At 52.5% G+C, this 22,766-nt stretch overlaps 8 protein-coding genes across 8 annotated transcripts; 3 read left to right on the top strand and 5 right to left on the bottom strand.

Annotated features, from left to right (window-relative positions):
- Positions 1-1,198: 1,198 nt before the first annotated feature.
- Positions 1,199-1,608, top strand: J4E88_002298 (uncharacterized protein; the record flags this gene model as incomplete). Its single annotated transcript, XM_049395963.1, has 2 exons — positions 1,199-1,396; positions 1,444-1,608. 2 exons carry the CDS (start codon positions 1,199-1,201, stop codon positions 1,606-1,608), a joined length of 363 nt encoding a protein of 120 aa, XP_049258367.1.
- A 316-nt stretch (positions 1,609-1,924) lies between these two features.
- Positions 1,925-3,616, top strand: J4E88_002297 (uncharacterized protein; the record flags this gene model as incomplete). Its single annotated transcript, XM_049395962.1, has 2 exons — positions 1,925-2,151; positions 2,200-3,616. The coding sequence occupies 2 exons, from the start codon at positions 1,925-1,927 to the stop codon at positions 3,614-3,616; spliced, it is 1,644 nt and encodes a 547-aa protein (XP_049258366.1).
- A 1,967-nt stretch (positions 3,617-5,583) lies between these two features.
- J4E88_002296 (uncharacterized protein) lies at positions 5,584-5,974 on the bottom strand (the record flags this gene model as incomplete). The annotated part of the gene is made up of 3 exons (XM_049395961.1): positions 5,584-5,627; positions 5,770-5,946; positions 5,971-5,974. The coding sequence occupies 3 exons, from the start codon at positions 5,972-5,974 to the stop codon at positions 5,584-5,586; spliced, it is 225 nt and encodes a 74-aa protein (XP_049258365.1).
- A 480-nt stretch (positions 5,975-6,454) lies between these two features.
- On the bottom strand, positions 6,455-7,423 carry J4E88_002295 (uncharacterized protein; the record flags this gene model as incomplete). The annotated part of the gene is made up of 3 exons (XM_049395960.1): positions 6,455-6,982; positions 7,029-7,227; positions 7,281-7,423. 3 exons carry the CDS (start codon positions 7,421-7,423, stop codon positions 6,455-6,457), a joined length of 870 nt encoding a protein of 289 aa, XP_049258364.1.
- Positions 7,424-7,713: 290 nt separating this feature from the next.
- Positions 7,714-8,709, bottom strand: J4E88_002294 (uncharacterized protein; the record flags this gene model as incomplete). The annotated part of the gene is made up of 1 exon (XM_049395959.1): positions 7,714-8,709. One exon carries the CDS (start codon positions 8,707-8,709, stop codon positions 7,714-7,716), a length of 996 nt encoding a protein of 331 aa, XP_049258363.1.
- A 520-nt stretch (positions 8,710-9,229) lies between these two features.
- Positions 9,230-9,807, bottom strand: RCF1 (Respiratory supercomplex factor 1, mitochondrial; the record flags this gene model as incomplete). The annotated part of the gene is made up of 2 exons (XM_049395958.1): positions 9,230-9,677; positions 9,752-9,807. 2 exons carry the CDS (start codon positions 9,805-9,807, stop codon positions 9,230-9,232), a joined length of 504 nt encoding a protein of 167 aa, XP_049258362.1.
- A 395-nt stretch (positions 9,808-10,202) lies between these two features.
- On the top strand, positions 10,203-11,265 carry J4E88_002292 (uncharacterized protein; the record flags this gene model as incomplete). The annotated part of the gene is made up of 2 exons (XM_049395957.1): positions 10,203-10,444; positions 10,494-11,265. The coding sequence occupies 2 exons, from the start codon at positions 10,203-10,205 to the stop codon at positions 11,263-11,265; spliced, it is 1,014 nt and encodes a 337-aa protein (XP_049258361.1).
- Positions 11,266-20,314: 9,049 nt separating this feature from the next.
- On the bottom strand, positions 20,315-21,235 carry J4E88_002291 (uncharacterized protein; the record flags this gene model as incomplete). The annotated part of the gene is made up of 1 exon (XM_049395956.1): positions 20,315-21,235. The coding sequence occupies one exon, from the start codon at positions 21,233-21,235 to the stop codon at positions 20,315-20,317; it is 921 nt and encodes a 306-aa protein (XP_049258360.1).
- Between the last annotated feature and the right edge of the window lie 1,531 nt (positions 21,236-22,766).

The raw sequence follows: 22,766 nt of genomic DNA, 5'->3' as shown, positions 1-22,766 counted from the left end.
TACGTCAGCATCGTCGAGTCTAGAACATCTGGCCAAAACTCATTCAGTGCCAGACATAGTTTGACGTTACTAGTTTCTGATGTCGCAATGCCTGACTTCTAGGTCCGTTCTAGTCACCTAGGCTGCTGGTTGCGATCCAAACACCAGCTCTTGATAGCCGCCGACTGATCAAAGATATGACATATTTCGGTGACAATCTGCGTTTGTAAGGCAGTGACCACTGCGGGCCCATCAGCCATGGTGACCCCGTCCAGGTTCATGCTCTGGCCGCACCCGTTAGTTGAATCGAGCAGAGAAGGTAAGGGAGGGCGGCACGGCGCGGTCACTTCAACCTCTGCGAATCATCTGGCGTAGGTGCTGTATAGCCCTGTGAGCTGTGGTGGAGCTCGGCCCGCTGCGGTACCAATCTTGAGCAAGTCGTTGCGAAGTGACCGTGCGAGAGTGATGATGATTGTCTAGTGCGAAACTTAAAGATACTGGATCGGGCTGGTCGTTGAGCCGTTCGGAGACACTTGTGAGACCAAAGGGCAGTCGGCGAGTATGACTCTTAGTATTAACGCCTCGCAACGCTGCTAGTCGCCGTTCATCGGGCGTGTATCCTTTTGAAGTGTGTTGTGCGAAGTGAGGAGGCCGATCACACGGGTGAGTCCACACAGTTCGTTCGTATGCCCTATATCATCCTCAGAAAAGGCTCCGATGCCGGCGTTGACTCATTGCGTATCTTGTGTGCCTCTTGATCACGGAAAGTCTCTTGGAGAGCTGGAACTCCGGGATGTGACGGGGACTTCCTTGGTCGTAATGTGAGCGATCGTAAGCACTGAGACAACGGTCAAGGATATGTCCTGTAGTACCATTCTCTGGTATGCGCGTGATGCGTCTCATAAGCATTTGTTTCCTTAGATCTCTTTTCTTTTTTCTAGAGTACGCTTCGACACACCTCCGCTCATTTTGCAGTGTTCACAAGAGCTTCCGGCGGAGCCTTCTGAGGCGAGGAGATTTGCTGTGTTATAAGCTTGCTGCAATTGCCTCCTGCGTTCGCCATCTCTTCTGCTTGAAAGATCTGTAGCACACATGATCAGGGTGGCTGACATGTCCTGACACTTGGTTGGTCAGTTTGAGAGCACGTCACGTGATCGCGCGCCAAATCAACCAACATCGCTGGAGGACGCGTCGATGCAACCACATCTCAACTGTCAACATGTCGAAACAGCAGAAGGTTACTCAATACCAGGAGCGCGTTTATACAGCCCTTCAGATGATCCCAGAGGGTCGCGTCACGACGTATGCAGCCATCTCAAAGGCTCTAAACAGCTCTCCTCGCGCGGTGGGTGGTGCGCTGCGCGTCAACCCGTTCTGTCCAGAGGTACCATGCCATCGGTGTATCGCCAGTACTGGTGTACGTTTGTCATTATCTGTGTGTGAGTACCAGTACTGATTGAACAGTTCGTTGGCGGATACAAGGGTGACTGGGAGAAAGCACCCAGTGGCCAGAACCAGGATTCGAAGCTGCAGCTGCTGAATGAAGAAGGGGTCTCGTTCGATGCAGATGGATTCTTGGTCGATAAGACATTGCTGTGGGATGATTTTGACGTGGAAAAGTTGAAGTAATTGTGATGGAAGCGTGGAGAGTCGCGTTCGCGAGGCTGAGGCAAGTGGGGGCGGGGCGATCAATCAGAAAGTTTTGGTGCAGCCAACACGTCGGGAAGGAATGCACTGGTAGCAGGTGCTGTTATATCAAGGCTTGCGCACAACCTTGGAAGTCGTCTTCTGCGCACTACACTACAATTGCTTAGCAATCGTCAGACGCAATTGCGCAAATTTGCCACTTGAACATCGGTTACCTGCGCATACCTGAGTTTACAACAACACCACTTTCTAGATTACCGCTGCATCAACTTTTTCACTACTACGTCCGATCATCAGTATGCCGCCAAAGAAATTCTTAAAGCCGAAGCCAAAGGGCAAGGTGAAGCCGCCGGAGCCGGAGACTGAGAACGACTTCCTTGAGGCTGCGGACGAATTCGAACAGGCGGCAGGCAAATGGCGCGCAGGGGACGCCGCGAAGGCTGTTCGCTTCTTTAACCGAGCGATAGATGCGTACAATGAGGGCCTAAAGCGTCATCCTCAATCATTCGATCTTGCCTACAACAAGTGAGTCGTCGAGGTGCCTGCTTGTTCACTCAATGCTAATGGTACTAGAGCGAACCTACAATACACCATCTCAGAAGATGAGCGCATCATCTCACATTTCGGGAACAGGACTGCGCTGTTAGAGGAGACTTTGATGTCGCATCGCTACGCCATCTCACTAAACCCCACAAATACCGACATTCTTTTCAACGCTGCGCAAGTACTTACCTCATTAGCAGAGGCCGGTTTGGAAGCCAGCTCACCAGCAGCCGGAAAGCAAGACGCGAGACCGTTGCTTGAGGAGGCGTTCGATATTCTCACAAAATGCTTAGAGAGCCAGCAGCAAGAGTACTCTCAGATGCAGGCCGAGATTGCCAAGATCGAGGCCTCTGGAGAGTACAAGGAGGCTTGGGAGGGCGAACGTCAACAGCCAGCGGAGACTCAGGAACAAGACATGGAGACCGAATCGGGGGCTTCTGAAGCACCAGGAGACTGGGCTACCGTGGAAGAGCCGCTCACACCAACAAGCATCCTCGAAACCTGCACAGCACAACTCAGTACCTTAACGACATTACTAGGTCTCTACAACCCCGCTACAGATCTATCAAGTATAGAGAAGAAAGCACAGGACGGAATAGATACAGCTACAAACAAGATCCCAACACTCATAGACCTCATCGAAAAGTCTCCCGCTCCGAAAGCCGACGATGAGCCCAAAGCAGGCCCAACACTCTCCATATCCGCGCCGGAAGAAGCGACAACAACACCCAAAGACGATGCAATACTCGCGGCTGCCAATTTCCAAGCTAGCGTGGCGGAAATGCAATACCGTAGTGACAGGACAACATCGACAGAGTACGCGGGAACCGTAGAGCAGATATTCAGCAGTCTAGTACAAACCGCGACGCAGAACGGCACTCCCGATCTCGCAGTCATCAACGTACAGTCCGCATATGCGGACGCGCTCATGGACCTCGCTTCAGCACTAGCAGATGGTACCCAGTATACCCCATCAGAACCCACATTCAGCACAGACGTCGATATCCAATGGACAGCTCTTACGCAGACCCAGACTCTGCTCACCAAACTGTCCGGCGCACCCTACACATCCATCCTATCCCCGTCACGACTGGCCGATGTCTTCATAGCAAGGGGCGACACCGATCTCTTCCGCTTCCGCATCTCGCTCTTCGAGGGCGCGAAGCCTGCTTGGGCGAAGAGTGGACCGACTTTGGTTTCCAATGCTGGTGTCTTCTACAGAGGAGGCAGGAGCTATGCGGAGAAAGCTGGTGCGGTTGGAGTGCGCAGCACGGCGGATGCCAAAGCGGTTGTGGCTGAGATACTGAAGGCGGTGGCGAGTGGTTCGGAGATGACGAAGGATACTTGGAAGGGGAGGACTGCGGATGTACCGAGGGTTTTGGAGCAGATGGTTGAAGAGGGAATTATAGGACGAGAGAATGCTGAGGGATTGCTGACCTGGATGTAGGGAAGAGGTATCAGCGTGAGACGCAGTAAGTATGGATGCGTCTTAACAAAATCGTATGCAGTTGAGACCTCTCAATCCCCAGTATGGCTTATCTGACCAGCTTGCACGGCACCACTGGCACCGCTCATGTTCCTACGGTGTTTGCGTCTCTCAGGAACGCGGAGAGACTCTTCTTTAGGTGTTTGACTGTCACTAGAAGCGTTACCCGCTTCAGTCCTGTTACTTTGGTTTGATAGTTTCTCTGTACTGAAACTGTGCATATCGTACGTGACGCGAATCTCTGGCACTCGGCGCCTTCGCCGCTTCTCAGGCACACCCAACATTACACGTGTCGGAGTATGATCCACATCATTATGGATACCAGCGATCGTTTCCACTTGGTTTAGGTCCTCCTTGAGTTCGCGCTGAAACTTCGGTATGTCTGGTATGGTGCCTCGTACATTTACTTCAGGGAGTGTTGTGTCATGGCTTGTCGGAAGGCGATCGGAAACTTCGGCTTGGTTGCCTAGCCATTCAGTCGCAAACCAATCCGCACCGCTGTCAGCCGTAGAAGCCGTTTTATCGTGCTCGTGAATAGAATACTGATTTATCAAATCGTTCCCGCTGGGCCCATCGTGATTTTTCTTAAGTGCTGTCTCGGCGGCATCCACAATTTCTACGTTCGGAATATGGTTTTCGGATTCGTTCGAATCTGTAAACGTTGCAATCTGCGCTCGTGCCTTATCAGCAATCGTTTCTTCTATCTCTCGACGTCGCTTTTGTTCTCCCAACAGTTGCGCCTCAACCTTGTGACGAAGAAGCATTTCATTTTCAAGCTCTTTCCGACATTGCATGAAATCAACTTCTTGGTTTGCTTGCAACTGCGCAAAATGGCTATGCCATGCACGCCTCAGGCGACCCTGCTCTTCTTTCTCTCTTTCCAGCTCCCTTTGATGTGATAAATGTAACGCTTCCAATGCTTTGTCTCTTCGCGGCTCATATCCAGTTTTGTTTTTCTTAGCCTCACCCAGCCGTCTTTCGAGCTCTCCTATCCGCTTTGCAGCTCTTGCAGCATCTATTACCATGTCATGATAAAGATTTCGTGCAACCAATGTCCTCTTACAACAGTGGCCAAAGACAGATGGCGTTGATCCTTCATTTCGGTACGAATCGTAGGCTACGATGCCATGCAGAAGCTCGATAGCTTTTGGTCGGCGTTTGGGTCTCGTTGAAAGCATGCGGCTGATCGCGTATTCCAAATAGTCTTCTCTGCGGGTGCAATCTTCACTGTCAGTTTCCAGCCACGTTGACTTATGCTTTGTGTTTGCATGGAAGGCAGGGTCGACTCCTCGATGTGTTCTTAAGAGCTGTAGCGAGCCTCTTCTATGCACGGAGAGGATTTCGAGGAGAACACAACCCAAAGAGAACATGTCTGCTGCTCGTCCACTTGGCTTCCATGCAGCTACTCTAACGGTTTGATCAGTACTTGCTGGATAAGATGCGCTGTCAATAAGCTTACTCTGGAGCAAAATAACGGGGGGTTCCGCGTTCATTGTCCGTCGCGCTCTGAGAAAGTAGTGTAAAGTCTGTTGAACTACCGAAGTCTGTCAACCACAATCGACCTGCCGAAAGAAGTATGTTAGATGGTTTCAGATCCTTGTGTCTAATCTGCTTCTCGTGCAAATAGGCGATTGCGGACACAAGGCAGCCGATCCTGCAATAAACAATGGACGCCCAGCTACCTCCGCCACTTTCTGGGAAATCATAATGGAGAGCCTCTAATCGAGTTTTCACGTCGGAGTCGAGAGAGCCACGTCGCGTCCCGGATGATCCACTCTCATCCGCAGCTACAACCTTGGACCAAGCCTCGACATCTTCGAAGAAGGTGTGTAAGTCGCATGTAGCCACTGGGTACAGGAGAATACCCAAATGCTTTCGCTGGACGTATGTTCCGATGAGCTGTACGATGTGCACGTGAGACAATCGCTTCAGTATTTCGACCTCTTTTCTTTCTCGCTCTCCAATGCGACGTCTGAAGAGTGTTCTCTTGTGAGCAATTTTGTAGCCTTGTATAGTCGTCTCATAGACGTCACTCATTGCTCCTCGACCAAGGAATCGACCTGATGTTTGGGTCAGGTTCACTGGTACAGTCGATACCCCAGGTGTTGACTTACCTTGCACGATAGGCAGAGTTTCTTCATCGCCAAAGTCGATATGTGAGCCCCTGTCTAATTCAGACCAATCCTTGATATCGATCTGATCTCCGTTGGAAGAGAGTGTGTCCTCAACAAGAGTTTCGTCCGCGTATGGAGAGGTCGAAGTATTGTCCCAGCCTTGCGCCTCTTGTGCTCCTTTGTGTACATCATCAACAGTACCCATGGCCACTGGAACGCCGAAAGATGCGACTACAGGATGATGTATGCGGTGAACTCGGAAAAGCTGGCGGTAGGTAATATCGATGTGTTGTAGTGATGGGGGAAGCAGGTGCAGGTTGCGGCTGAGCGGAGCTGCGCCTTCTCCAAGCCGCTGCGAAAAGAAGGCTGCACATGGAAAACACGGCAGCCAATCGCACTAAGTGTATACATACGGCCCCCGAATTTGAGGCTATGATTTCAGCGAACCTATACGAGGTTAGGACACAATACGAGATTAGGTCAGCAATCACGCATAAATTTGCCAGTGTCGCAACGGCCACAGTCTATATTTTCTATGGCAGATGACTGCGCATGCATGTTATAGTCTTCTTTACACCACCGCGCATCCTTAGATCTTACAGTGATATTCTGCCCCTCTTGTGTTCCCTCATAGCCGCGAGGTTTTGTATTTGAAGTAAGTGAACATACCCAAAGTCTGCTCAGCTTATCTTTGTCCAGCCAATCTCCGCTCCTGGACCTCAGACAAAGCCCGGCTACCGCTCAGGAAAGCAACAACTCCTACGACAGCAGCCGCTGGCAGAGTCTGGAAGAGGTTCCAGGTGGTGTAGTAGAGAAAGAAAATACCCTCCATCGCCAGGATAGAGCCATAAAACAGCCCGTGCGACACGGGTGCGTTGCCCAGAGCCTTGCTCAGGTGGCTGGTGTTCGCGCCCAGTGTAGCCCATACACCGAGAAGAATGGGCAGCGCAGCAGCAACAGCAGCCGCGAACACAATTGTTATGATCTTAGGTGGAGACTTAGCATCCTCTTTGAAGATGTGGTGGATCTCAGATTCGGCGGCGTAGCGGACGGGAGGCTCGGGGACGCTGAGAGGAACGCTGGGGTCGCGGGTGACGGCGAGGTCGAACGCTTTGCTCTTGTATGGCGCGGAAGAGCCGAATGATCCAATGACGATCGATGCGACAATTGGTTTCTCAGATGTCAAGAATTGGTGGGGTAGGTCCTTGTGAGACTGGATGTGTTAGCTGTGCTGGCAGCCATTGCAACGCTTCACCTACCAAATCGACCTTTCCCTTGCCGCTGTCCTTTACATTGAACACAAAAGACTCTTCCAAACCTGTTGTTGGTTCGGTCAGAGTAAGGAATGCCTGATGAGGTCGCTTCGCGGTGCTTCCATCGAGGGTTGTAAGGACAAGCTTCAATGTATCCGTTGCGCCCAACGATACAGATTTGCCCAGCGGTGTCAAAGGACTCAATCTAAATGCTCATTAGTCCTGCAATAATTGCACATAACGCAAGCTCAAGCTCACTTGTCCTTTGAACCTCCGCCAACACCAGCACCTTTGCTGGTGACAGTCACGGTGGCATCCTCAAAGCTCCATGAGGAAGCTGCGGAGACAATAGCCGCGCCCGAAAGTAAAAGGGAAGAAACGAAGCCTTGAAGAACCCTCATCGTTGCTGATTCGGAAAGAGTGAACGCGGAGCTGTCAATGTTGCGCCGACACAGACGTAAGCGTGTCCTTTGCCAAGACTTCGACCGGCATTTTCCGGCGCTAGTTGCCCATGCCTTCCCTCGTCAACTCAACTCACACGCGCGGAGAGCGACGTCACTTGATTCACAACTGATTATTATGCATCAATCTCGAGGTCATATTGAGATGTTGTCAATAAGCATACTCACAATGATGAAAATCGTTTGATCGTTGCGTCTCTCTGCAAGACTCACACATACAGACAGCCATACTAACGGACCTTTCTCCTGCGCAACAGCACCCTCCACCTGCGCTTGGTCTTTGGAACCTCATCCTCTGGGCCCTCTGGGCCTTCTGGATCCTCTGGACCCTCTGCATCCTCTGAATCATCCAGATCTGCTATCCACAGCACATTAAGTATCAATCTAACCCATTGTCTTTCATCCTTCGGAAACATCTCCATCCACTCCTCTTCAACAGCCACCAAACATGCCACATCCCCATCCTTATGCTTTCCGCGCGTTGCGTCACGATACATCTCCAGAAACCGAAACCCCCGCGACGAAACCAGCGTCCTAAAGATAGCGAATCCCAAATCCGGTACTCGAAGGTGGTAGTTATTAAACGCAAACGGGTCCACCATCGTGTTACCCCTCAGAACCTTATACGGATCATAAGATAGCTCACCCAACCCAACAACAGACTCTTTCCTCAGATCCTGAATCCTCTTCTCAATCACATCTGTCGTAACCGCATCCCCAATCCTATTCTTAAAATCAAGTTTCTGCTGCAGCTCATCCAGTCCGCGTGGCGGATACACAGCAGCGTACTCCGGCTCCCCATATATATGATACCTCGCTGTACTATAGTCGGTTTGCCAACACCTAGCTATGGCTTCTGAGATATCGTACTTGTCACTCTCGCTGACGTTGTCGGTATAGTATTCCGGTTGTTGCCACCATTCTGTTCGGCAGAGTGGGCATCGCCGCGAAGAGCCGGATGAAGTGTCGAGGCTCATTTGGTGGATACAGGCTGAGCCGAGGATGTGGTTGCAGCCGGGGAGGTTGGTGATGGCGAGTGGCTTGTCGAGCATTTGGAGGGCGAGGTTCGAGCTGCCGTAGGGGAGCTGGCAGATGGCGCATGTGTCTTGTTCTGAGAATAGGTTTAGTTGCTTGGTCGATGTGTGGTTTGCGATGAACTGTGAGTAGGTTCGGGGTGTGGAGCACTTCGTGCAGCAGGGGTTGTTCTCTGCTGGAGTAGTGGACATGGCTATCTAGATATTTAGCAGTCTTGGGAAAGATACTAGAGGTCGTGGTAGAAGGCAGATAAATAGATTGACGAACACTTCAAGCGCGTTGAATGAAGAGCAATCTTGAATTCCATGCTTTGCACGATCTGCCTCGTCAGGTAGAGTGATGAACAATTCATGACTAGTGCCTGCCACGCTTGATCTTGTGGAAGTGAAGTGTTGAATGTGATTTCGAAGTGGTGAATAACATGATACTAACTCCTGAAATATTCGATGGGTATGTTTCATCGTTTTATGTTACAAAAGGTTGCATCTGTGGCTAATACCACAGCCCCGTAGCGCGTGAAGCGCAGGTGTTCGTGTAGTGACAGACGGACTGCTTCCAAATTCCCAGGTCATGCTCGTACAATATGTGGTGTATATACAACGAAGGTGTGTCGTCCGAATCGTGACAAGAAGCGCAGTGCATCTCTTCACAGTCCCTTCTCTTGATCGAGGGTTTCCTCATGATGGTCAAGTTCTCCGTGGCTTTGTGGGTTTATTTTCCGACAGTCTGATCTTTCAATTCCTTTGTCTTCTCAGCGACCATGTCAGTCACACCCTTGGCCTCCTCTCCCACTCCCCTCGCCTTCTTAGCCATCCTGTCCTTCCAGGCCTTGTCTTCCTCGTCTCGCATCTCCAACTCCCTCAGCCACCTGTCTCTCTTGTCCATGCGCTCCTTCTGCGCAACTTGCTTCTCGTACTCCTTGCGCTTCACGCGGTCCTTTTGCCAGTACATATTTCCTGCTACCAGTACGGCGATTGTGAAGGCTTGGGCATATAGACGTCGGCGGAAGTACATGTTGGTCGCCTTGTGGTCGCCTTTCCGCATCGATCGGGTTGCGCCGATGATGGCCCAGACGGTCAGGCCGCAGCCGAGGGGGACGAGGGGCTCTTCGCGGAAGCGGCGCCATATCTTGTCGAGGGTGTTTTCATTGTAGAAGTCGCTGGATGACGTAGTTAGTAGGTGTATCTTATGTAATCCTCAAGATTGGCTAGAAGGATGTCTGAGTCTACATACGCATTCTCGTCGAAAGAAGAGGGCAGCGGCGCGCTGTTTGGTGGTCCGAAAGACATGGTGGGTGGTATGCAGATGCAAATGCGGAGGCGGCGGAGGTGTCGCGTGGGTAGAAGTGTACAATGACAGGGTCGTTACATGAACCCGCAGATCTAGAAGACTGCGCTAGCTCTGAATGCGCAAATTGAAGCTATACAGAAGCCCTGGAAGCGCTATATCAGGTATAGAGTGGGTTGTGTATGGCTTCAAGATGCGGAGCAATCGATTATCTCACCACTTCGGCCATCGGCCCTTCCTGATGTTCCAGGCCCGATGCGCGCGAGTGGTGCCTACAACTACATGACCAAAGCTGCGCGAACCACGACAGCCCGGGTCAAGCATCTCTATCCACTCCAAACCACCACGTCGCCTTCAATGAGAGACGAGGCGACAGGCAAACTCCCCTCGCTGCGCCATGAACGATGAGGCCGAGTCGTCTCGAGCTACTCAGCGCCATGACAATACCGCGGCATCCCACCTGGCCGATCTAGAGGATGCGCTGGCCCGCTTTGAAGAGGCGGAAGAGCGAGAGAAGCAGAAGCAGGTCAAGCAGCGGAAATTGGATGCGAAGAGGAAGCGCATACAGATGCTGGGCGAGCTGTTGCGGGAATTGGACATGATCGTCTACCTGGAACTCATCACGCTCTACCACTTGGAGTACGCTTACCACTCACATGCTGCTACTTTGCGCTAATCGTTTCTGTAGCTGCTCGTTCTTCTGGCTCCTGTTCAAGGCACTTACACATGCCTTCCTGCTGACGCCTATCCCCGACACCGCGACCGTCACCCGCCCACCAGACGAACCGAGGCCCTTCCTCCCGCTACTCCTGATATCGTTTGGAGTAAATTTCCTCTTACATCTTACATATCCCGCGCCATCGGCTGGCGAAGATACCCGAGGCTATCTGCACGGCGGCTTGATGATAGACTTTATCGGGCAGCAGGGACCCACGAGCAAGTGGAAGCTCGGGGCGCTCGACATATGCATCCTGTTCCTGCAGCTTGTCATGGTTTCGATACACGTCAAGAGGCGGGAGCTGAAGAAGAAACTGGCCAAACTGTCAGCTGGTGGGGGTGCACCGAACACCACTACCACCCGAGCCACGTCAGACTCGGCACCGACAGCGACGGCAGCGGCGACGAATGACAACGCGAACCGAGATCAGGATGCCGATGATGAGGAGCGAGGTGTGTTACACCGAACCGATACGCTGTCAGACTTTGGCATGGATCCCGAAAACGAAGAAGACGCCTTACTACCGGCATCCTCCGAATCTGGCCATGCCGACGCTATGGAGCTTCTCAGTTCGGGTCAGTGTGTCATTGGCGACTTCACTCTCATCGACACTCTTCTCCAAGAGAACCGAGATTACGCGGCTTACCGATTAACGCGTACCGAGAGCGGCAATAACGACATGCCGGAAACGCTGCGGCGGCTCAATACCTTGCGAACTCGTTTCGGCGTGGGTGGCGGGTGAACGCAAGTAAGACGTTATCTTATCATCGCCTTGCTCCGATGCACGTGTTCCAACCAGCTCCGCGGTGACACTGCTGTGACATGCCATGCACGTTGTCCCAATGAATTATTGCATGCAGCACACAAAGCCACCGCATACGCCTAACTCATGCACGTTCGGCTCGGGTGCCCCCACGCGTTCGTTTCCCGTTGTAAGACGGCTAGGAGGGCTCGTTGCGAGCATTGGTGGCGCCGTGCTTGGACTACCCCAGTAACATTATGCGACGTGCAGTTGTGTGATCGCTTAGGTGTGGCGGTACATCGAACAGATCACCATGGTCTTTGTATGCATGAACGGGCCTGGGGCACTTCAATTAAGGGGCACATGCGGTGGAAATACCACTGCATTACGATCCCACACCAGCTGCGCATGATGCCAATGTCGCTTGAGATTCCCGACAATTACTCTATGCCGTTCCTCATATGATGGTGCTCTATCAGAGAGCGTTATCTACCTGGTATTAAGCGATGGAAGAGACGTGGGTTATAGCAACGCGGGATTGTTGGTCAGAGCTAGACTATTCCAAGATGTTTGCCAAAAGGCACCCACAATACTGCAAAGATTGCCAATACAGTCAGCACTGGTACTGCAGCGTTTTGCCAGTCGCCAGGGAACTTGATCAGCCAATAGATCCAGAAGCCGAACGCAGCAAGTAATGGGACGAGGTGATATACCGCCATGAAAGCGAAGGAGATTGCGTGATCGGCCTCCAGTCCCCAGGCGACCGCGATGGCGTCGTCGGACTGTATGTCGAACTCGCTTTTCTTCTTCGGTATACAGTTTAGTCTGTATGAGCGGCATGGTAGACTCACGCAATCATGCCATGGGTTGAGCCATCGCCAATCACAATTCGTGTCGCACGCTTTGAGGCAGACTGCGAATATTTTAGGGGATATCATGGGAATTGTGCCTGGTTTCGGCGCGTATTCGTAGTCATCTCTGACACCAGGGTAGTCGGGTAGATCGTCGCCTTGGGATAGGACGCGTCCGGTATCGAACTTTTCGAGTTTGACGAAGCGGCAGAATCGAAAGCGGAATGGTGAAATGAGTCTTTTGATCCAACTTCGGTGCTTCTTATATCGTGTTTTGAGCTCGCGGAAAAAGGCCGGGTCGTTCAGTGCAGCTGTAATGCTGATTTGTTCGACTTCAAGAGACCATCGCGAGCCTTGCACACCGAAAAGGACGCGCAACGATGGGTCTGGGACTGTGTTTGACGGTACAGAGGTTGGCTGTTCGAGAACTTTCAGTAGTGACCTGGCACTACCAGTCGCCAAAGGGTTGTCGTTGCCGGGGACCCTCCAAGCCGTTTGAGAACTAGCCACTGGTGCTGAACTTGCGGAAGTGCTTGTGGGAGTATAACGTTGACTCGCTCTCGAGGATCCACCAGCAGCTGCCCTGAGCAATGCCGCTGGTTTATTCCAACGCCTTGAGACCTTCCCAGTGCTATTTGAGACTCTCCCAGTGCTATTTGAGACTCTCCCAGGGCTATTTGAGACCCTCCCAGGGCTATAGGTACGACAGTAAGAGCATAGTTCCTTATCATGCGGAAATGAGCGCATGACCCACCAAATCAAGTTCTTCTCTACTGAAGACACAATCTCGTACATTGAAACTCCACCAAGCTGTACACGTTAGGATCTCTCCCCATATGTACAAGTTGCTACCAGGGGCATCACACGTACCTTCCACTGAACGCGATACTCTTCAGGCACTCCAGGTGCGACATCTGGTACGCGAGGAGCTAGAGGCCACCAATCCCATTCTGCCGTCGTGTAGTCCTCGATCAAAGTCTTAACCTTGTTCAAAAAGGAAGCATCGTTCTCAGATGATAGCTCAATGGCACATACCGAAGTGGATGAGACCATCTCCTGTAACGATCTGCGTAGGGTCAACAGTGCAAGGTCTCTAGCAAGCTCCTCTAGAGATGTGGGATAATCAGATTCATTATCTCGTGCCGATGACTTTTGGGTAAAGCTTGGTTCTGTTGGAGTGATTGGTATCCGGCTCCTACTGTCCGTGTCATTGGGTCGCAAATATCTCTCAACGTCCGAAGCCATCGCATCCCAAACAGACAGTGGCGCGTAATTATCAGGGAGACGATAGTAGCGAGCCAACAAATTAGAGTACTCAGTAACAAAACGATCTTGCCCTAAGGTCGTTAGAGCATAGATATGTAGATCGCGTAGGGGAGACTCCTGTTCAAGTATATCAATGCGCTCTTGACCGAAAACTCTTTGTACCCTCTTCTGGAAGTCGGGCTCCCAGTTGGGGTGAATCAGAGGTCCTTCTGGTTCGTTCGGAGGTGCTGGCTGTATCCATTGACCGGATATAAGTCTTCTCTTTACAACCCCTTCATCTTCGTGTTCTGGGTCTGTAGAGTAAGTAGAAGACGAGCCGGTGAAAGGCTCCGACGTTCTCCGTCTAACTGCACTGGTACTGTGGTCCCCCTCGGAACAGCCTTGCTCAGAGGGGTTTTGTTGAAGCGGCGAGGTAGATCCCCAATTGATGCGCTCGCCAGCGCGTAATGAAGAGCCAAGTTCTGGTGTCGATCTCCAGCGCGTGATCTTAGTAGCATCATGCGGTATATTGTAGAACAGATTTTCCGATGTTGATGCAGTGATGCAGCTTGATCTTCTCCTGGACTGAAGAACCCTCGTGTTCCCTCCAGTATCCGAATTCGATCGCAAAAGACCTACGTAAGAACTGTCCACAGACACAGATGATCTACGTAATTCCGAGCGCGATGTTTGTTCAGCCCTCAGGAGATCTAACACCTGTCCCTCCAGATCAGGGAACCTAATAGGGACCGGTTTGTCATGTTCGTTGACCGTACTGTACACCCCGCCATCGGGTTCCATGTGCATACATCTATGACCCACGATGTCAGCCTAGCTACATTCGTGTCTCTAGGACCGTCAAATTACCTCAGTATATCCTGTGCTAGATGATGTCCTGATGCACATAGCTCCTCGTGGTCACGAGGCATTTTGCGAAGACTATGACAGTGTGTGCACTTCCGGGCATGCTTTTCGAATTTGGATGCCGCCAGGCTCTCGGTTTCATTCATCGAGCGTCCGATGATATGTGTCGGGTCCTCGTTGTAGCTAAGAAATATTCCCCGACGAGATGTTGGTCTATGGATAGCATTCTGCATGTTTGTGCGTATAGAAGAGACGCGTCGCCAATGCGTCTTCGATTCTACTATAGCAGGTCTATTTGTGGTAAGATTTCCTCAGACCAGCACACACGACAATCAAAATCATCAGCTTGGCTCCGGACTTGGATTGTATGACAATATTTAGGAGGTTGGGTAAATAGCGACAGAGGTGTGTCGACAACTATCCTCTGTGCTGCTCTTCTATACACTAAGCTGCATTAATTCCACCACTTTATTCACGCCATCTACGCACATCACTGGCTTTTGCTAGCTGAGTAGTAATCTTGGTAAGGCACCGATCGCTATGGGAGAGCCTAGACGATAGGTGCGCATGCGAGCCATACACCATACCGCGCGCCTGACTCACCTGCATGCATCAGATCATCTCCGCATTCACCCAAATCAACCCCATAGCAGATGTAACGTCAACATGCGCACATCTCCCCAGCATCGCACACCGATGACGGCAGCGCCGGGCGCCAGTTTGCCAAACGCCCCATACCGCCCGACGTCAGCCGTCCTACCAGTGGCGACGAAGAGTCGTGTGTCTCGCCAATCTCCGTTCTGGGGGCGAGATTGGGGCCTCCATTCGACGCTCAGCGTTGTGTGCTGTCCAATATCGAGGTTCCGTCTGACGGCAGATTTAAGCGGTCGTGCCGACATGCACAGCATGCGAGATCTTACGGGTAGCCAGTGCCGCTCTACTGCAGAACCAGGTGTCGGCTGCAAGACTTACATTGCTTGCGCAAACGTGGCGTGAGTGCTCTCCCGCGCAGGGGGGAGGGGCTGCGTGTGCTGGTACGCTGTATACGGAGTGGTCTACTGCCTTCACGAGATGGATGGATCTCGCTCGTGGGATGGCCATGCGAAACCTGGTTGCGAAAGCGGGAATAGTCAGACTCGACACGTCGGGAGGTACAGTTATCGTCCACCAATACTTGCTGTCGCCTATCGCGCCTTCTATCTCAAGCAACTACACGTGCGTTGTGTCACCCACCTATTACCCACCCACCTTCATTTCCACATGGCGAACATGGAAGGTAGGAATAACAAATCATATTATGGAGCAGCTTTTGGAGGACCCTGCATGGCCAGTTCGTATCGGAGGCCCTTTTGCAGCGATTCGCGCGAGCCGCGTTTTGCTCGCATTCCTTCGATTCTCAAAGTCGTCTCGGAACAGGAAAAGGACCTTTGTACTTCGGCTGCCGCGACGCGAAGCTGCGTGGGATGAATAGCATAATGTACAAGGTAGTAAAACAGAGCAGGATGGCTGAGTCTCCAGTCGTGGCCAAACTCTGCGTTTGCGTCCTCGATCACACGAAAGGTCGTCGAACGTTACTCTCTCATCTCATTCGCAACCGCACCACATGCTCGCGGATGACGCGCGCCCGGTCAACGGGCGGGTTATAACGGAAGCACGGATCGGAACGTCGAACGACGCACCGAAACCCAAATCCCTCTCATGGTTTATTCGCCTCGACATGCACCCACACGGCGCCAAGAATAGCATGCCACCACATGGTCCCACCTCTTGATGATGCGTGTGGGGAGCTCAACGATTGGCCGAAGCTTAACCTGCCTTGTGAGCGAATACTAAACTTTGGCTTGAATTTTTCTGATTGGCGGGATTGGCTTGCCTTGCGAGGGTGCGAGTAAGCAAGCGATTTGACATCTTATGATATGCAGCGCGTGGGCCGACTGAGTTGCATCCCCGTTCCTTGTTGTGTGTTGCATGCTCGCAAAAGGAGTTAGCATGCTCACGTGACTGATCCAAGAGCTCGCTTGCTTGTCACTCCTTTACAGGGCTTTGTCATTGCTGACATGCATGGGCCACGGCGTGTTGCACCGCGTGGCTTGCATGGTTGGGCTCTGAGTTCAGCGTCCTGGGGAAGGCGATGCACATTTCTGACAAGGATAATGCTGGTGTGATGCATACGTGACCCGACAGGACGGTTCGGCGTTTGGGCTAGCTGCAGCATGGAGGGTGGGTACGTGCGGGATTATAGAACTGGCGAGCGTGCCATAGGCGATGCGCGACATGCGATGCAAGATGCGATGCTGAACTCGTTGCGACTTTACTATACCTAGGCACTTGACCCGCTCCGCCGGCTCTCGCTGGGGTGAGACACCTGAGTGGATGCATTTAGTTATGTCTGACACGACTCGCTGCATATTGCATGCCGCCGCTTGAGGTTATTGGCAATTGCGCCAGACTCCATACGTACGTTGACAACCGATCCTGATGTAATAGGATTCATATCGGTTGCAAGCTGCCTTCAATATGTGCTACCGAGGACGGTTGGGGAACTCGTGTCGAAGCGCAAGTGCTCACGATCATGCATGTAATGGAGTGGGGTGTGCAAGTCTTGCCCCACAGTTCTGCAGATTCCTGGGCGTATTCTAGTCGCGAAGATCAATTTTGCGCAGCAGGATCGCCATGTCTTCTCGAGTCAAAGAACGTGTAAGGGGGTTATCGCGAACACATTCGGCAGGTGCGAAGAATTCAGTTTGAAAAGAGCGCCGTGCGATATTTGCTTTGTCGTCCTGCAACGTAAGGCGAAAAGACTATGTAACCCTCATATGCGCCAGATATACAAGGTCATCGAGTCAGTCGTACGATCCGGTGAGAATTCCGCTCATGGCCCGCTGTATGGAACAGCATCGTCGTGCAGTAAAGCAAATATTACATGCAGGCGGAGGAGCGCGATGTCATCGCGTGACAAGATGAATCGATAGAGGTGCACAAATAAGTCCGAGAGAAACGACTTTGGCGCTGTGCAGATCCAGTCCCATGGAGACAGCCCCTATGGCGTTGTATCGACATGGCAGGAATATGCGGTGTGAACTATAGGTACACGTGTCGAGAGTCGGTCATCTGGATGTGTGTGGAGTCCCTCTAAACCGCGGATGTATTGTGCTCCCACATGAATGGACCCGTTATGCAGGTCAAAAAGATACCAGCTGCAAGGGATGCAAAATGGGGAAGTTGATCCGGAAAGTGAATTCCAGATGCCCCCATAGACTCTGCAACCAGCAAAATGAGATTTCTTGTGCCGTGATGCTGAAGCAGAAAAACGAAGGCACGCATCGGCAGTTGCAAGCGACCGAAACGTGCTGACAAAACCCGAGGCATCTACACTCGCGGTCGGCCCGAGTAGCGAGAAGTATTCGGGTAAGCACAGCAAAAGAAGATCATGAGCCGGAACCGCTGCAACATGCGCAGTCTTACAGCCTTGTCACCCGCCGCAGAGGTAAACGGTGAGCAAGTGTTGATCCTAGACACAGAAGCCGGCGTGATTGGGTGGATCTTTGTCCCCGGTCGCGGCATGTCATCAATCAAGACCCTTGTACGACGGCGGCTCTGCCTAGGTAGTTCTTCCAGATGCGTAGGATCACGGGTCAAGCGGCTGGCTCGTGGGTAGGCTAGGTTGCATCCTTGCAACGCATGCTGCAGCTTGGAGAGATTTTTAGTGCTGCTCTTTGCACGTCCACCCGCGACATCATTGCGAGTCAGCTTTACACCGGATGCTGGTAGATATAGCGTTCGCGGATGTGATGGCATCGAAAGTGGAGAGATGGCGGTGAAGGTGTTGCGTGCGCGCTTCGGGGGCCCGGCAAATCTGAGATTAGGCCCGATGACGAGGGTGGTGATCAAGAGCCATGTCGTGCATACAGCGGCACAGCAGCTAGCCCCGAAGTATGTCATCGTGATGATTGGCCCAGACGCCCAAGTGAAGAGTCCAATGAGTAGCGCTCTGGACAATTCGATTGCGACATCTTTCCTGTTGTTGTGTGGGTGATCCTGGTGTAGGGCTAGTAATCAGTCGCGGTGTTTGCGACAGCCAACTTGATGTTGCTGCTCGTATGTCCTTACATGCTATGCAAGCACCGTGGCACAACAAGATTTTACTGCCTGGACAGACACTGTCAGCAGCATCTCAGTCTCTAGTGTCGGGGAGAACGCCGTCGATATTGTATTTCTCCGGAGACTTCCCCATCGAGGCAATCTATGGCAGGCCGTCTTCTGTCAGCTTGGAGCGGCTTCTGGAAAACGATGAGAACCACAATTTGGCCGAAGGCGGTATATTCGTCCCTTGATCGCTGTGCGTAAAGAAAGGCGTGCACAAGAGCAGGATAGTTCATGGCTGGACCGTGCGGAAGTGATGTTATCATTCGGACCGTTTTGAGGAAGGTTCAGACTACTGCGAGTTGGGAAATAATATGGTGTGGTATTATAGACCATCGGAGAGGTCCCAGGCAACGTTGTCGATATCGATCCTATGCCCAGTCTACCCAGAGTCTGCGGCCTAGTGTTTAAGTTGACAGAAACACGGGCGTCTCTTGGAGTTTGGACCTAGTGACCAACAGTGACGGGCTGTCAATAGACCACCCAGATGACGAGAAAAGAAATTCTCCAAAAGGCGCTATAATGCCGTACATAAAGTTCCGGGCAAGCTCAAAATATGGCGCCGAAGAAGCCAACGGACCGCGCCGGAGGCGTCTCCGTTAGCTGACAAGCGAAACACGGAACTTAAACTTTGGCCAACTCACATTTTCCTGCTTTCCAGTACAATGGTCATGTGGCTACCAACCTGTCTGACGGGATTTTGGGGACTCTGTCTAAACTGATTCGTAAAGGTGTTGCGAGCACGAGGCTCTAGTCACACACGTGTCTGTGCGCCTCGTGGTAGTCTTTGCGGTGAGTATGCAGCACCAACGTGTCGCATCTGGTGACACTGTTAGGTGCACTACTATCGCCGGACGCTTGTCAACAAGGTGGAGCCTTTCATGAAACCGTGAGAATTACAATGACACACTCGGGAACACTCACCTGGAGAGCCGGAGACCGGAGAAGACCGCCGACCTACTACTATGGTAGGCTCGAACTCAACATCCGCCACTTCGGATCGCTTACCTAGAGTGAGTTTTAAACTTTCGACGGGTGTCTACACCAAGGTGCGACAAGAGTGACGCATTTGGTATGATGTGATGGCGCCCGTCCGAAGAGCCTTTAGTGGTCAGCGACGTCTGTGAAATTGAGGCTGCACTCGGTATGGCGTCGGCCTCGTTCGCTAAGGCGACAGCCGATTAGGGACTTTTAGATTCTGGAGGTGAACGTCGGCATTACCCAGTTCGTCATGCCGTATCCGAAACTCAATTTTGATTATCGCCTGATTTCGGGGAACATAACAGTCGAGTTGCATCGATTAGGCGGTCTATGATACGTTGGGCGTGAACGTCGCATAGGGTTCAGACGTGCCGGCTGTCTCGCCTGCGAGGTCCCGAAGAGAACGGCGATTAAATGAATGTTACCATGGCTAGTACCATTCGCGTGGAAGCAGCTCCTAAGCGGCGGTTGATCCCGGCTTGTGACGGAACAACACTCGAGGGACCGTCATGATGGCAGGTGTTGTAAATTTGTACGGGTATTTTGCAGCAAAGAGATGTAGTTCGATTGTCCTTGGTATCTGTGAGCAGGCACTCACAGCCACCATGCCGTTTGCTGAAAGGCGCACATGAGGTAGTACTGTACAGGATGAAAGCGACAAATATCAATCTTGATTCGATGACAGCGATGAGAATTATCCGTGAGGACAAGAGATTCTATATGCAATTTGGTGAAGACCGATGATGGACAAAGAACGAAAAGAGCTAGGGTATAACGCAGATATGTGCTCGCAAAATTGCAGAAGCTGGAAACAACCACCCAAGCGATATACATGCATCGTTGACACATGGTTGAGAAAGAATGTAAATAGAAATAAAGTGGTCGACGTGCGAGCGCAAGCCGGATGACAATGTTATAGGCTGATCAAAGCACCAAAGCATCCTCTTCAAGGTATGGCCAATTGTCTAGGCACGGTGCTCGTATCGACGAGCCTCAGGTGGGAAAGAGTCGCGGTAAGCAGCTTGTTTAGGCGCAGGATGGTGAGGACCTGTGGTTTGCGCCTGTTGGTGCTGTGGATACTGATGAGGCTGGGTAGTATGCTGTGCAGAGTGATTTACAGGTGCAAAGGTGGATGCAGGATAGCCATGTGAGTCGTGGCTGGAAGGTGCCTCGGCGTGGTGAGGACCAACAGCTGGATGGTAGCTACTGGTTCTCCTTCGAACGTTGCGCTCTTCCTCGCGAAGTTCCTCTTCGTAGTCGTCATACGAAGCCTCTGAACCATGTCCAGTTGTAGAAGATGGTGCGCGTGACGGTGCTACCGAAACACGCCTCAGCCGAGGCGACGGCGGTCGGGTGATGTGGCGTTCTGGATGAGCTTGCATGGCAATCGATCTCCAGTAGTCCCTCTCAGAACGGTAATACTCAGCATCCTCGTTCGAGTCGCGGACGCTCTGTTCCAATCTCGATATGCTCATGGAAGCCTCGCGCTCTTTTTCCTTCCTTCTGGCACGGAAACGTGCTGATGCGCCAGCGTTACGCCTCCTCTTCTCATCGGCGCCTTTGGATGCGGTTTGTGTTTCCACTTGGATGTTGTGCAAAGACCCGTCCTGGCTCTGGATTGTCATGAGCTGAACACTGCTCTGGTTGGATGGGGCCATGGCTATCATGCTATTGCGTTCACTCTCCATGGACACAGACCCCTGACGGGAATCGTGCACTGGGGTGTGTCTACGCATCTGGCCGTATGGTCCCTGAGTGCTGTGGTTGTCGTACTGGCTCGACGCAACAGAGGCTGGCTGGCTGTAAGGTGAGTACTGTGCAATTGGACTGGCACTACCGGATTGAGGGAAGTTGACGCTTGGTCGACGGATCTCAGTACGCATCATGTTCGGCGGGGGAGTAGGAGCCGTAGGAGGGAAATAATGAGGGCGGCCGCCGGCAGGAGGTGTAGGTAAAGCCGGCTGGATTGTCATTGATTCCGTGGGACGTGTACTTGCCGTTAGAAAAGGCGATTGCTGGGCATCGATGGTGCCTGTGGGTGGATTTAACCTGCCGAGGTTGTGATTCCTGATCGACTTCTCGGGATATGGAGGTCGGATCGACGGCCGTCCCGGGGGTTGGAATGGCCTAGCATGCTGTTGTCCTTCCTGTGTGGATTGAGTGGAGTCCACACTATTGGGTCGACTGATGGAGGGCAGACTTTGCGAGTTCTGTGTATCAACGGGTGATGGCGAATCCATCTGAGAGTTGCTACGCTTCAGACTTCGTTGCTGTTCCACCAACTCGGCTTGGGGATTCAGAATAGAGTGGACTCCGAAAGGGTTCCCATATCTTCGATCCGAGGGCGTGGGTGGGGTCCTGGAAAGATGGCGAAGAGGTGGCAGGGAAACGGGAGGGTTTGCCGGAGCTTCTCGCGGGCTCCTATAGGGTGGCTGCATTGGAGGATAAGACTGGATGGGCGACATCTGTGGGGTTGTTCGCGCTGAACGGGTTTCTCCTGCCGGTGGGTTTGACATGGAATAGATATCGTCAGAGCCCCCTTGGCCGCCCTGACCCGACCATGGGCCGTCGGGCTTTGGATCGTTGTGGTACGGCGGAGTTAACGAGTTCTGAAAACGTCGTGGATAATGAGGGAGAGGGGCCCTGATAGCGGGGAGAGTCTGAGTAGCCAGGGTGACAACGTTGGTTGGGTCGCCTAGAAGACAACCCAAGATGCGTGGAGGTAATGTAGTGTCGAGGGAGGCGAAAAGGATGGTGGATCAGACAATGTGGTGGCAGTCCCAACGGTGTAGTGGCAGCACGAGGCGTGGATGGGTTTCCTAGTAGGGCAGTTGAGGCAGTGTGGGGCTGACGGCCATGCTATACTGGGAGTAAGCGACCAAGGCTGCAGGAACGAGGACTGGAGATCGGTAGCAAAGTGAAGCGATGAGGAAATGAAGCTGCGAGGCAACGTCGGGGGAACTGGTAAAGAGTCTGGGGGTCGAGATCTGTCACGCCCGCAATCGGCACAGGTCGCGCCAGGACCGGGTGTGATATAAGAATTTGCGGTGTAATAGTCGGAGGATGGCTGGCCGGGCAGCAAACCATCGAGGGTGCATTGTGCCCCTGTCGCGCCTGGTCCATGTTGCGCGAGGAAGGGCAGCAAGTACATCATGCCTTGTCGGCGGCTTTGACGACGCGCTAGGCGGTGCCTTGGGCTTGCTGGGATACGCTGGCAAGCTACTTGCGCACGTCTTGCGCGCTACTGCATGTTCGACAGTGAAGATACGCGGAAGCGGAATACACACTAAGCCCCCCACCGCAACAACGCGCAGCTGGCGGCCAAGTAACGACGTCGAGGTGGCCTGCTGGCCCAAACTGACACAAGCGCACTTTGGCGGCCGCGCCCTGCAGCCCCCAGCACTGACCTGCGGGAGA

Source organism: Alternaria novae-zelandiae (assembly GCF_023758075.1).
Source record: "Alternaria novae-zelandiae strain BMP 2774 chromosome Unknown scaffold_3, whole genome shotgun sequence".
Lineage (NCBI taxonomy): Eukaryota > Fungi > Ascomycota > Dothideomycetes > Pleosporales > Pleosporaceae > Alternaria > Alternaria novae-zelandiae.
Note: the sequence above shows the minus strand (reverse complement) of the source record. Positions and strands in the feature narration are given on the sequence as shown.